We start from the raw sequence: 14715 nt of genomic DNA on the forward strand, positions 1-14715 counted from the left end.
GTATGGGTAGCCTCCAACCTGATGGCATGAACATTGACTTCTCTAACTTCCGCTAGGCCCCACCTCCTCCTCGTACCCCATCTGTTACTCTTTTTTATGCACACATTCTTTCTCTCACTCTCCTTTTTCTCCCTCTGTCCCTCTGAATATACCTCTTGCCCATCCTCTGCCCCCCCCCGTCTTTCTTCCCGGACCTCCTGTCCCATGATCCTCTCGTATCCCCTTTTGCCTATCACCTGTCCAGCTCTCGGCTCTATCCCTCCCCCTCCTGTCTTCTCCTATCATTTTGGATCTCCCCCTCCCCCTCCAGCTTTCAAATCCCTTACTCACTCTTCCTTCAGTTAGTCCTGACGAAGGGTCTCGGCCTGAAACGTCGACTGCGCCTCTTCCTATAGATGCTGCCTGGCCTGCTGTGTTCACCAGCAACTTTGATGTGTGTTGCATAAATTTTAAAAAGTGTTTTGGTATTTTTGTGCATAAGTTTTGTTATAAGTAAACCTAATTGTTACTAAGGAGACAGAAAACTCCAGATGCTAAAATCTGAAGCATTAAAAAACTGCTGGAGAGACATTGTCTAGTCTGGATGAAGACCTCCACTCCAAACAGACTCACCATTTCCCTCCTCAGAAACTGCCTGACTTGATACGTTCTTCCAGCACATATTTTTATCTTGTTTTTTTTTTGCACAATTTGTCGATCTGAACCATCTAGAATAAAAATACTACTGAAATATTGAAACTAGTTAGGGAGACCTTATAATTTTGAAATGACTAAGTCCAGAGATGGTTATGAAAGCCTTTTGCAATAATTAAGTTGTTATTTTACTGTTTTATTTTGCTTCCATAAGATATGGAGGAGCTAACACATATTTTTCATTATTTAACTTCCTTTCACTGAATGCCCTTACATTATGTAACTTCGTTACGACTGGGAAAAACTTCAAAGGGGGAAAAATGAGTGGTTATGCCATTCTTCATTGTGGAAAAAAACACAAGTTATGCAGATGCCAGTCTCGGAAATACCGCGGGCAAAGTCTGCGGTCTGTGGAGAGCCCACGTTGCGTTGAAGAGTAACCCGGAGACAGGCTCGGGCTCCAGCGCCACGAAGTCGCAGCCAACCAAGCGTGAGATCCCCGGTCCCGGCTTGCGAAAGGAAAAGCGCAGTGGCTGACGTACCGGAAAGAAACTTTCGAAATCTCTGTTCATCTCGGCGATGGTCCTGGGCTGCCGGGGTCCGGTTGGGTCTTGCAGAGGCAGCAGTTCCGACTGAGCACGGTAAGTGTAGATTTCGGGCTCGAAACTATTGGCCGAAATTTCTGGGGAAGTTGAGGTATTAATGGCACCGTCCCAGGATACGGATTGGGAACGGGAGGAGTTCCTGAAAGAGAAGGAAAAAAAAATCAGGAATGGTAGTTTAGTTTGGCGCTTTTCACTGTAAATATTTTAAAAGTTGAGAAACTCCGGTGGTCCTGAGGTGTCTGAACCCCGCCAGGGTTCTGTCACCCGGCGGGGTGGTATCAGTAGGGTATATATGGTTGTGTATGTGCTCGCCCTTCTACTTCCAGTTAATCTCCGCTCACAATAGATGGGCCGTGCCATCCCGGTCAACGCCGGCTCATGTTCAGCTACAATGTGGATCACTAATAATTACATCAGTAATGGAGAAGTACAAGCAAAGCTGTCATTCCAAATCCTCTGTATCCACGGATCCCTAGGAGTTAAACCGATTGTTGCATTTTTAAGGAAGCTTTGAGAGCACTCTTGGTATGTGATAGCAATTACCACGATGAAGCTTGAAGTGTTTGACTCTTGAAATCTAGCGTCAGGTATGTGAGAACTGTGAGTCATAACGCTTCCGCCCTGGTCGTGCTTTGAGATGATACTGGTATACTTGACATGCCCAGGGACGTGGAGAATATTGGCTCACAGCTTAGCTGGCACTTCTCCATTACATTGATTTGACCCAATTGCCAGTGTGTGCGGGAGAGTGAGAGTGACTACAACCCTATGTGTCTGGAGAGTGCTGGTTAAGTGGTTTTGATCTTCCAAGACACCTTTCGTCAAATGCCAAGGCTCTAAGCGGAGGAGATGATAAATTTCATTATTTATTTTTGCCTTCAAGGAGTTTTGGCTCTTGAGAAATGGTAAGTGCTCCATACCTTACAGGATTACAGGATATTGTCCTGGATCTTTATTGCAAGAGTGCTGTTCACCCCAGCAGAGACCACTAGTCATACAGAAATGTCCATTTTGTTCATGTTCATCTGCTGCGTTTAGAAGGAGCTGTGTTGTTTTAAGATTCCTCGATCAAACATTGAATGGGGAAGAAATGTGATCTAAGTGACTTTGACCATGAAATGATTGTTAGTGTCAGATTGTTGGGGTGGTGTCAGTAACTCAGAAACTGCAGATCTCTTAGGATTTTCATGCACAACAGTCTCTAGAGTTTACAGAGAATGGTGCAAAACATACAAAAAAAAAATCCAGTGAGTGGTAGTTCTGAGGATGAAAACACCTTTTTAATGAGAGAGCTCAGAGGAGAATGGGCAGACTGGTTCAAGCTGTCAGGAAGGTGACAGTAAGTCAAATAACCATGCATTACAACAGTGGTGTGCAGAAGAGCATCTCTGAATGCACAACATATTGAACCTTGAAGTGGATGGGCAAAAGCAGCAGGAGACCACAAATATACACTCAATGGCTGCTTTATTAGGTACAGGACATATTCAAATAAAGTGGCCACTGAGAGTATGTTCAGTGAGAATAAACCAATATTTTTCAATTTCTGCTTTATAACTATTGCCATCCATTCCGAGGCAACATCCTGCTGTATCTCTTCTGAGCTTTCCCTATTGATACCATGTCCTTTCTGTAGTATGATGACCAGAATTGTGCACAGTATTCTAAATGCAGTATAACCAATATTTTGTACAATTACAAAAATGTTAAACCATTTCTTTAGGGATGGCTGTAGTACACTTCTGAAGTTGCTGAATTTTTCTTTACGTCGACTGTAAGGAAAAGGAGAAGTCTGATGATATGATGGGAACTAGGCTGTAAAGGCCAGATTTGTGCCTTGGCAGAATGTGATGTTAACCCTATGTTGCCCAGTCTTTGTCTGAGTGCTAGAAATAGGTAGGTGAGCTGTACTATGTTTATTATAATCCATGGTATCAATGTGTTCTTTGATTCAGCAGAGTATTTATCATAAAATATTGTATGATTCTCTCACTATTATAAAGATGGGATGATTATTTCTCAGCAAAAGATTAGTTTAGTGTTGAGTGATAATCTCCAAGACAAAGACTGCAATTTCTCCTTCCATGTTGGTTGTAATATAACAGTGACAGTGAGAGTAGGAATGCAATGAGGTGGAGGATAAATGCGTGGCTGAGGGATTGGAGCAGGGGGCTGGGATTTAAGTTTTTGGATCATTGGGACCTCTTTTGGCACAGGCATGACCTGTACAAAAAGGACGGGTTACACTTGAATCCTAGGGGGACCAATATCCTGGCAGGGAGATTAGCGGGGGCTACTGAGGTGACTTTAAACTAGAATGGTTGGGGGGTGGGAATCAAATTAAAGAGGCTAGGCGTGAGGAGCTTAGTTCACAACAGAGGGATGGGAACCAGTGCAGAGAGACAGAGGAGTGTAAAGTGAGGGTAGAAGCAAAAAGTACAAAGGAGAAAAGTAAAAGTGGCAGGCCGACAAATCCAGGGCAAGCATTAAAAAGGGCCACTTTTCAACATAATTGTATAAGGGCAAAGAGAGTTGTAAAAGAGCGTCTGAAGGCTTTATGGGTCAATGCAAGGAGCATTCGTAATAAGGTGGATGAATTGAAAGTGCAGATTGTTATTAATGATTATGAAATAGTTGGGATCACAGAGACATGGCTCCAGGGTGACCAGGGATGGGAGCTCAACGTTCAGGGATATTCAATATTCAGGAGGGATAGACATGAAGGAAGGGGAGGTGGGGTGGCGTTGCTGGTTAAAGAAGAGATTAACGCAATAGAAAGGAAGGACATAAGCTGGGAAGATGTGGAATCGATATGGGTAGAGCTGCGTAACACCAAGGGGCAGAAGACGCTGGTGGGAGTTGTGTACAGGCCACCTAACAGTAGTAGTGAGGTCGGAGATGGTATTAAACAGGAAATTAGAAATGTGTGCAATAAAGGAACAGCAGTTATAATGGGTGACTTCAATCTACATGTAGACTGGGTGAACCAAATTGGTAAAGGTGCTGAGGAAGAGGATTTCTTGGAATGTATGCGGGATGGTTTTTTGAACCAACATGTCGAGGAACCAACTAGAGAGCAGGCTATTCTGGACTGGGTTTTGAGCAATGAGGAAGGGTTAATTAGCGATCTTGTTGTGAGAGGCCCCTTGGGTAAGAGTGACCATAATATGGTGGAATTCTTCATTAAGATGGAGAGGGACATAGTTAATTCAGAAACAAAGGTTCTGAACTTAAAGAGGGGTGACTTTGAAGGTATGAGACGTGAATTAGCTAAGATAGACTGGCAAATGACACTTAAAGGATTGACGGTGGATATGCAATGGCAAGCATTTAAAGGTTGCATGGATGAACTACAACAATTGTTCATCCCAGTTTGGCAAAAGAATAAATCAAGGAAGGTAGTGCACCCGTGGCTGACGAGAGAAATTAGGGATAGTATCAATTCCAAAGAAGAAGCATACAAATTAGCCAGAGAAAGTGGCTCACCTGAGGACTGGGAGAAATTCAGAGTTCAGCAGAGGAGGACAAAGGGCTTAATTAGGAAGGGGAAAAAAGATTATGAGAGAAAACTGGCAGGGAACATAAAAATGGACTGTAAAAGCTTTTATAGATATGTAAAAAGGAAAAGACTGGTAAAGACAAATGTAGGTCCCCTGCAGACAGAAACAGGTGAATTGATTATGGGGAGCAAGGACATGGCAGACCAATTGAATAATTACTTTGGTTCTGTCTTCACTAAGGAGGACATAAATAATCTTTCAGAAATAGTAAGGGACAGAGGGTCCAGTGAGATGGAGGAACTGAGCGAAATACATGTTATTAGGGAAGTGGTGTTAGGTAAATTGAAGGGATTGAAGGCAGATAAATCCCCAGGGCCAGATGGTCTGCATCCTAGAGTGCTTAAAGAAGTAGCCCAAGAAATAGTGGATGCATTAGTGTTAATTTTTCAAAACTCTTTAGATTCTGGACTAGTTCCTGAGGATTGGAGGGTGGCTAATGTAACCCCACTTTTTAAAAAAAGGAGGGAGAGAGAAACCGGGGAATTATAGACCGGTTAGCCTAACGTCGGTGGTGGGGAAACTGCTGGAGTCAGTTATGAAGGATGTGATAACAGCACATTTGGAAAGCGGTGAAATGATCGGACAAAGTCAGCATGGATTTGTGAAAGGAAAATCATGTTTGATGAATCTCATAGAATTTTTTGAGGATGTAACTAGTAGAGTGGATAGGGGAGAACCAGTGGATGTGGTATATTTGGATTTTCAAAAGACTTTTGACAAGGTCCCACACAGGAGATTAGTGTGCAAACTTAAAGCACTGGGTATTGGGGGTAAAGTATTGGTGTGGGTGGAGAATTGGTTAGCAGACAGGAAGCAAAGAGTGGGGATAAACGGGACCTTTTCAGAATGGCAGGCGGTGACTAGTGGGGTACCACAAGGCTCAGTGCTGGGACCCCAGTTGTTTACAATATATATTAATGACTTGGATGAGGGAATTAAATGCAGCATCTCCAAGTTTGCGGATGACACGAAGCTGGGTGGCAGTGTTAGCAGTGAGGAGGATGCTAAGAGGATGCAGGGTGACTTGGATAGGTTGGGTGAGTGGGCAAATTCATGGCAGATGCAATTTAATGTGGATAAATGTGAAGTTATCCACTTTGGTGGCAAAAATAGGAAAACAGATTATTATCTGAATGGTGGCCGATTAGGAAAAGGGGAGGTGCAACAAGACCTGGGTGTCATTATACACCAGTCATTGAAAGTGGGCATGCAGGTACAGCAGGCGGTGAAAAAGGCGAATGGTATGCTGGCATTTATAGCGAGAGGATTCGAGTACAGGAGCAGGGAGGTACTACTGCAGTTGTACAAGGCCTTGGTGAGACCACACCTGGAGTATTGTGTGCAGTTTTGGTCCCCTAATCTGAGGAAAGACATCTTTGCCATAGAGGGAGTACAAAGAAGGTTCACCAGATTGATTCCTGGGATGGCAGGACTTTCATATGAAGAAAGACGGGATGAATTGGGCTTGTACTCGTTGGAATTTAGAAGATTGAGGGGGGATCTGATTGAAACGTATAAGATCCTAAAGGGATTGGACAGGCTAGATGCAGGAAGATTGTTCCCGATGTTGGGGAAGTCCAGAACGAGGGATCACAGTTTGAGGATAGAGGGGAAGCCTTTTAGGACCGAGATTAGGAAAAACTTCTTCACACAGAGAGTGGTGAATCTGTGGAATTCTCTGCCACAGGAAACTGTTGATGCCAGTTCATTGGCTATATTTAAGAGGGAGTTAGATATGGCCCTTGTGGCTACGGGGGTCAGGGGGTATGGAGGGAAGGCTGGGGTGGGGTTCTGAGTTGGATGATCAGCCATGATCATAATAAATGGCGGTGCAGGCTCGAAGGGCCGAATGGCCTACTCCTGCACCTATTTTCTATGTTTCTATAACTACAAATTAAAATGATTTCAAGTGGACTACTGGCCTCCAACATTGAAAGACAAATGTGCTTTTTAAAAGATTTTTTGCCGGTTTTGGAATAAGAACACAGATAGAGATTTACACCATTTAATCTATCAAGCCTCCTCTGTCATTCATTGGAAATATTGCTGATTTAGCTTTGTCTTGCCTGTTTATTCCCTGCGTACTGTAATACAAAGGGTTAACAGGAGTTTGTCAGTTCCAGATTTAAGATGAACAGTTCCAAATTTGGAATAGCTCCCTGATTTTATATAGACAATAGACAATAGGTGCAGGAGTAGGCCATTTGGCCCTTTGAGTCAGCACCGCCATTCACTATGATCATGGCTGATCATCCATAATCCGTACCCCGTTCCTGCCTTCTCCCCATATCCCTTGACTCCGCTATCTTTAAGAGCTCTATCTAAATCTTTCTTGAAAGCATCCAGAGAATTGGCCTCCACTGCCCTCTGAGGCAGAGCATTCCACAAATCCACAACTCCCTGGGTGAAAAGGTTTTTCCTCAACTCCGTTCTAAATGGCCTACCCCTTATTCTTAAACTATTGCCGCTGGTTCTGGACTCCCCCAACATCGGGAACATGTTTGTATATGTTTCAATCAGATCCCCTCTCATCCTTCCAAATTCCAGTGTTTACAAGCCCAGTCGCTCCAATCTTTCAATATGTGACAGTCCCACTATCCTGGGAATTAACCTCGTGAACCTATGCTGCACTCCCTCAATAGCAAGCGTTTTCTTGCATGTATGGCAGACTAGACTTCCAGCCTCTGTTCTGGGGTCTGAGACTCCAAACAGCAAAAATAGTTTCTTTATTCTGTCAGTGCTCCTTCAACTTGACAAGATTGACCAGATGACCCTTTAAGCCTAAACATTCTGGGGAATACAATAGTAGTTTCCATAACTAACTCTGTAATGTAACCTTAAAATCCAAGCATAACTCTGTGTTTTATATTCTTCCTAATAATTCCACAACTATTGGATGGTATCCACTGTATATAAACGTATGAGTATTATAACTGTTTGATTATACACCCTTCTAGAAGACACATTTGTATGTGGTCTTCTATAATGTTGAGCAAAAATGAACTGAAAAAGCAAGAGTGTTTATTATAAGCAACACACATAAAAATTGCTGGTGAACGCAGCAGGCGTTAATTATAATTTGTAAGCATGGCAACTTCTGTTTCTTTGGAGTAAACAGGAAAGAAGTTCTCACAGGCAATTGGAATATAACCAAATGGACAAGCTGCCAACATTAAAAACCAAATGTATGCCTTTGTGATATGGCTGAGAAATTTTCTTTCTGCCTTATTTTCTTTCAAAGCATCAGAGGGTGGGGAGAGGGGGGAAGATAGTCATGATATTACAAGTTAATAATCTTTTTTATGATATCATGTGGCCTGCAATTAAACATTGCACAATAATGTTCTTTAGTTTATGTCTCATATTCCTAAAGAAAATAAGAGAACACTTGCGAGTCTACATTTCAGGCAATTAAAAAGTGAAGTAGAAACAATATGGTCTTGTTGCTGTTAAGTACAAGACTGTTTCCTTCCTGATATTCCTCCAGTATGTTCTTGTTTGCTGCGTCAACAAAACTTTAGCCATTGAAACAAGTCATAAGAACTGTCAAAATTTTGCAGAAGCTGTAGAATGGGCTAGCTTGGTTAATTTCCAGCTCTTGTTTTGTCCTCCTAGATTAGAGATTGGGGAATCCATCACCAGTTTTCAGGGATGTTTCTCTTTGCTATTCAGGATAGCAGGCAAGGAGCGTGGCTATTGAGTGGGCAGGCAAAAAGCAACATAGCCAAGAGGAAGTGGTTTTAATCTGTACTGTTACCCAAACAGGATACTAGCTATTTCAGGACACATGGGAAGCAGATGCTGGAATCTAGAGCAATAAAACAAATGAGTCCAGATAAAGAGACTCCCACATAAACTTTGACTGTCGATCTCACTCCACAGATGCTGCCTCACTCACCAATTTGATTTAAGGCTAGGAGAGAGTGAAATTGAGAACTGCCTTTTCAATTGATGAATCGTCTTGAGCTCCACTTATCTACTACTATCAGTATCCAGGGTTTATCAGGAAACAATAAAAAAAATCCAACCATTTTAATAAACTGTCTTCCCTCAATGGGATTACAATTTACCGAATTGCTAGATTTAGTAAATTGGTAGATCTGTTTACTAAATCAAGTAAATTACAGAAAACTGGTTCAACATCTTAATCACTCAACAGTTACAAATTTTAATATTTACTCTTGCATTTCTCCCAAATAGAGTCCACACTTTGGGAACTTATGGATATTAAGGGCTATGAGTTTTTAGAATTCTCTAATCTATGGAGTTTTGAGATGATAGAGTTTAGGCTTGTGCTTGATAGATTTTTTTTGACATGAAGATCTCAGAGGAGATGGGGATTAAGCAGGAAAGTGGGATTGAGTGAAGGACGAGCATAATCCAGTTAAAAGATGCCAATTGCAGATCATGTATGACCTACGCCTGGTCATTTCCCTTACATTCTTAAACTGTTTGTGTTTTGCTGGACTTTCTGAGTATGCAGTTCTTAACAGAACAATGGCTGAAGAGAGTGATAGTGCTTGAACTAAATTGTGTTATCTTTTTGGGGTGTTTGATAACATAAATTGTTTGAATATACTGTAACTTTGACCATAAAAGCAGTACAATACCGACCTGGTACTGTACTTAAAAGAACCTTGTTCTTAGAAATATAGTTTGTTGTATGAAGAGCGTTTGACTGCTCTGGGCCTGTATTCACTAGAGTTCAGAAGAATGAGGTGTGACCTCATTGAAACTAATTGATTGGTGAAAGGTTTCGATAGAGTGGATGTGGAGAGGATGTTTCCTATGGGAGAGTCTAAGACCAGAGGACGCAGCCTTAGAATACAGATAAGGAATTTTTTTTAGCTAGAGAGTGGTGAGTATATGGAATTCTTTGCCACAGGCAGCTGCGGAGGCCAAGTCTTTGTGTATATTTAAGGCAGTGGTTGATAGATTCTTGATTGGTCAGGGCATGAAGGGATATGGAAGGAAGGCAAGAGAATAGGGCTGAGGGGAAAATTGAATCAGCCGTGGTGAAATGGCAGAGCAGACTTGATGGGCCAAATGACTTAATTCTGCTCCCATACAGTAACATGCAAAAGTTTGGGCACCTCGGTCAAAATTTCTGTTACTGTGAATGGTTAAGTGAGTAGAAGATGAACTGATCTCCAAAAGTCATAAAGTTAAAGATGAAACATTTTTTCAACATTTTAGGCAAGGTTAGTATATTATTTTCATTTTGTACAATTTTAGAGTGGAAAAAAAGGAAAGGAGCACCATGCAAAAGTTTGGGCACCCCAAGGGATTTGAGCTCTCAGATAACTTTTACGAAGGTCTCAGACCTTAATTAGCCTGTTAGGGCTATGGCTTGTTCACAGTCATCATTAGGAAAGGCCAGGTGAAGCAAATTTCAAAGCTTTATAAATTTTGACCAGGGGTGCCCAAACTTTTACATGCCACTGTATCTTATGGTCTAGGTATATAGTAGAAAATTGTTCCTATTTATGCATCCTGTGGCTTTTCCTGGCTGGTGGCCTTGTATGCTAAGTGATACTGGTGCAGGAGGTGGAGGAGCTGCCTTAGCTACCGAAACTGCAGTTCAGTCCTGACCACAAGTTGTGCATTTTGCATATTCTTCCAGTGGCCGTGTGGGTTTCCCCATATTAGTTTGGTTTCCTTCCACATGTTAAATATGTGATGGTTAGTAGATGAAATGCCTACTGTAAGTTACCCCCAGTGAGGCAGGGTGGTTTGAGAATTGGGTGTAGAGTTGATGGCTATGTATGATGGAATAGATTTCAGGAAAACAATGAAGGAATGGACTGATGGGATTGTTTTTTAAACTAGCATAATGGGAAGGCATCAGCCTATTGAGTGTATGTCACGAGAATAAATATGGGAAAGGAAAGTACATTAAAAATGAAAGTTTAATCCCACTTCAATTTCATATGACTGTCTTATGTAAAGTGTTTCCAAAACATTAGTACAATCAGAAATATCTGTTAAAATCAAGATGGTTAGATGTATAGTTATCATTTCTGTAAAATATCATGTTTAGACTTTACATCGTGTTTAGAGTGATAAATTTTTTAAAAGTGCAAGTTGCATGTGTTTATGTTCAAAAAGCAATGAATTTTATCACGGATAGTTGGCGAGAAATTATCAGTAAGGCCATTCAGAACTGTTTTGCTCGCTGCAGTTTCAAGCACTCAGGCTTGGAGATGCCAGAAACGGCCGTGAGTGAAAATGGAACTATTTCACAGCTTCAACAAGTTAGGAATTATGAAGGTATCAACCATCATCTTGAATGTTACAATGAAAATTAAGATTTGGGGGATGTAATTGTCTAAAGTATTGTATGAAGGCTGACCATTATCTGCACTAGGTGTCTGCGCTGATTTTGTTCATTTACAGTCAATCAAAAGAACAGGGCAGATGAATTTCTCTGTCACTATTTATTAGTTTTATAGTACTGTGTAAGAATTGTCAGTGTTCTAATTTGTTCTGTATTTCATTTAAATTCATCAATGGTTACTCAGTTAAATGGTAATTTTTATATACATTTTAACTATTTCCATTAAACTTTGTCTAATTGGGACAGCTGCTTAATTGGGTCAAAATGTACCAGTCCTGATGTGTCCCAATTAAGCAGAATCCAGTGTATTTGTACACAGTTTCCAACTGATATCCATAGTTGAAATGCTACAGCAAGATGTTAAATACCAAGATGGGAAGGCGTCTTTATTTTTCCATTTTTCCACAATTCTGTAGCATTCTTTCATTGAAGGAAGTATTTCGTTCAATAGGATACCACAACATTAACATAGCAGATAGGTTGCATACTCTTACCCGCTAGAGACCGAGCACATGCTTTGCTCTTATACACCCTATCCTCGTTATATGTGAGGGATACGTTCCTTGAAGTTGACGCATAATGTGTGTGACGAGAATACACATAAAATTAAGATGTTTGCTGGCCTGGGTTAGCATCAGTGACATCAGCAAGTGGTCTGCCACCTGCCCTCAGGGGAAGGAGAGATAAGGAACAATGGAGCAGCGTCTGGAGATGTGTAATGAAGGGACGGGAGAGAGAGCTGTCTGGAGCGGCTCCCCCTTTGAACCCTGAACTGTTTGAAGTGGTGGACAGGCGATGCCCCAGCAGGGGGATAAAAAGGGACAGGTTCGCTAAGGCAGGACACACACACCACCCGAGGTAACGAGACCCTGGAAGCGGTCCGCCTCTCACGAGTCGGTGGGAAGTACCAGACAACGGCCAGGGTGGAAAGGTACGATCAGCGGGAACCCGGTGTGTGTCCGCCCTCGCTTGGGTGCCGGGTTCACTGCAGAGGATCGACCGCATCTGGAGGAGGGGTCACAGTCGGTGACCTCAGGTGACATCACCAAGGACCTGCCCAAAAGCTGCTTGTGAGCCATATCGCTGGTCTGTGAGTGAAGCCGTGTCTGAATGATCAGTTGTTCCTGTTCTCTCTCTCTCTCACCCCACGTTGTCCATCGCCATGGCGACGATTACTGCGAACTGAACTACTAAACTGGACTGAACTTTGAGTCACTTTGAAATTTGGTCATTTACCCCTAGACAACGATAGAGCTTGATTGATGCTGTTGTAGTGATGTGCTACACACAGCGCTAGAATAACCACACGGAGTCGGTGAGTTGGAGTTGCGATGAAAGAGGTTTATTCAAACTTCGCGGCCCGCTTTAAAGCCTTCCCGTTCCCGCCCTTTTTGCTGCCCGCCCTCTGCGCGCGCTGTTTCGTGAGCCGGTTCGTGGGTGTCAGAAAGTGGGTCGCCACATAACCCGCCCCCCCAGAGCCGGCGATACCTCCCCCAATGTCCACAGTCTGGATCGGCCTCTGTTTGGGAGGTCTGCCCCTGCGCCGCGGTGCCTGAGCCTGGACCGGTTGCGCCAAGTCCACATGGGCCGGTTTGAGTCGGTCCACCGTGAAAACCTCCTCTCTCCCCCCAGTGTCCAGCATGAACGTGGACCCGTTGTTGCTGATCACCTTAAACGGCCCCTCGTAGGGCCGCTGTAGCGGTGCCCGGTGTCCGCCCCGTCGTACAAAAAGAAACTTACAGTTCTGCAGGTCTTTGGGTACGCAGGTCGGGCTCTGTCCGTGCTGTGAAGTGGGTATGGGGGCCAGGTTACCGAGCCTCTCCCGTAGTCTGTCCAGGACTGCTGTGGGTTCTTCCTCTTGCCCCCTTGGGGCTGGTATGAACTCTCCTGGGACGACCAGGGGCGTGCCGTACACCAACTCGGCCGACGAGGTGTGTAGATCCTCTTTGGGCGCCGTGCGGATTCCGAGCAGGACCCAGGGAAGTTCGTCCACCCAGTTAGGCCCCTCCAGGCGGGCCATGAGAGCCGATTTCAGGTGACGGTGGAAGCGCTCCACTAGTCCGTTCGACTGTGGGTGGTAGGCAGTTGTGTGGTGTAGCTGTGTTCCTAAAAGTCTGGCCATAGCCGACCACAGGCTGGAGGTGAACTGGGCGCCCCTGTCGGAGGTAATGTGGGCCGGTACCCCAAAGCGTGCTACCCAGGTTGCGATCAGTGCTCGGGCGCAGGATTCGGAGGTGGTGTCGCTGAGCGGGACTGCCTCTGGCCATCTGGTGAACCGGTCTATCATAGTTAGGAGGTACCGCGCTCCTTGTGACACTGGCAGGGGCCCCACGATATCCACATGGATGTGGTCGAACCTCCGGCGGGTGGGTTCGAACCGCTGCGGTGGAGCCTTGGTGTGCCGCTGCACCTTGGCCGTTTGGCACTGCATACACGTTTTGGCCCATTCACTGACCTGTTTACGAAGTCCATGCCACACGAACCTGTTGGAGACCAGCCGGACAGTTGTCCTGATGGAGGGGTGCGCTAAGTTGTGAATGGATTCGAACACCCGCCGGCGCCAGGCTGCTGGGACGACGGGGCGGTGTTGGCCAGTAGCTACGTCACATAGTAGGGTCCTCTCACCTGGGCCTACGGGGAGGTCTTGGAGCTGCAAACCGGAGACTGCAGTCCTGTAACTGGGGATCTCAGCGTCTGCCTGCTGTGCCTCTGCCAGCGCTGCATAGTCCACCCCCTGGGACAGGGCCTGTATGGTAGGTCTGGAAAGTGCGTCTGCCACGACATTGTTCTTTCCAGAGACATGCCGGATGTCCGTCGTGTACTCGGAGATGTAGGACAGATGTCGCTGCTGGCGGGATGACCAGGGGTCGGACACCTTAGTGAACGCAAAGGTAAGCGGTTTGTGGTCTGTGAACACGGTGAAGGGCCTACCTTCTAAGAAGTACCTGAAATGCCGGATTGCCAGGTATAGTGCCAATAGCTCCCGGTCGAAAGCACTGTATTTGAGTTCGGGTAGTCGTAGGCGTTTGCTGAAGAACGCCAGGGGTTGCCAGCGACCCTCGATGAGTTGTTCCAGCACTCCTCCGACTGCTGTGTTGGATGCGTCCACCGTGAGGGCAGTAGGAACGTCCGTTCTGGGGTGCACTAGCATCGCGGCGTTTGCCAAGGGTTCTTTGGTTTTAACGAAAGCGGTTGTGGCCTCTTCGTTCCAGGTAATGTCCTTGCCCTTACCCGACATTAGAGTGAACAAGGGGCTCATGGTTCGGGCTGCTGAGGGGAGGAAACGGTGGTAGAAATTCACCATACCCACGAATTCCTGCAAGCCTTTGATTGTGTTGGGTCGGGGGAAGTGGTGGACCGCGTCTACCTTGGCGGGCAGCGGGGTTGCCCCGTCTTTAGTAATCCTGTGGCCCAGGAAGTCGATGGTGTCGAGTCCGAACTGGCATTTGGCTGGATTGATTGTAAGGCTGAATTCACTCAGGCGGGAGTAGAGCTGGCGGAGGTGGGACAGATGCTCCTGCCGACTACTGCTGGCTATGAGGATGTCGTCCAAATAGATGAATGCAAAGTCCAGGTCGCG

The 14715-nt window shown here is 44.8% G+C and overlaps 1 protein-coding gene across 2 annotated transcripts in view; it reads left to right on the forward strand.

Annotated features, from left to right (window-relative positions):
* The first annotated feature begins 1140 nt into the window (after positions 1 to 1140).
* Positions 1141 to 14715, forward strand: part of LOC134349532 (interleukin-1 receptor type 1-like) — a 68716-nt gene continuing 55141 nt past the window's right edge. The window contains exon 1 of one of the 2 annotated variants that reach the window (XM_063054004.1): positions 1141 to 1274. Coding sequence is in view for 1 of the 2 variants with exons in the window: in XM_063054003.1 (XP_062910073.1) it covers positions 2088 to 2143 (56 nt within the window). In the remaining variant the exon portion in view is untranslated. Of the gene's footprint in view, positions 1275 to 1918; positions 2144 to 14715 lie in introns of those variants that run through there. The other variant, XM_063054003.1, reaches the window with a different exon arrangement.

The sequence above is a fragment of the Mobula hypostoma genome, chromosome 7 (genome assembly GCF_963921235.1).
Source record: "Mobula hypostoma chromosome 7, sMobHyp1.1, whole genome shotgun sequence".
NCBI lineage: Eukaryota > Metazoa > Chordata > Chondrichthyes > Myliobatiformes > Myliobatidae > Mobula > Mobula hypostoma.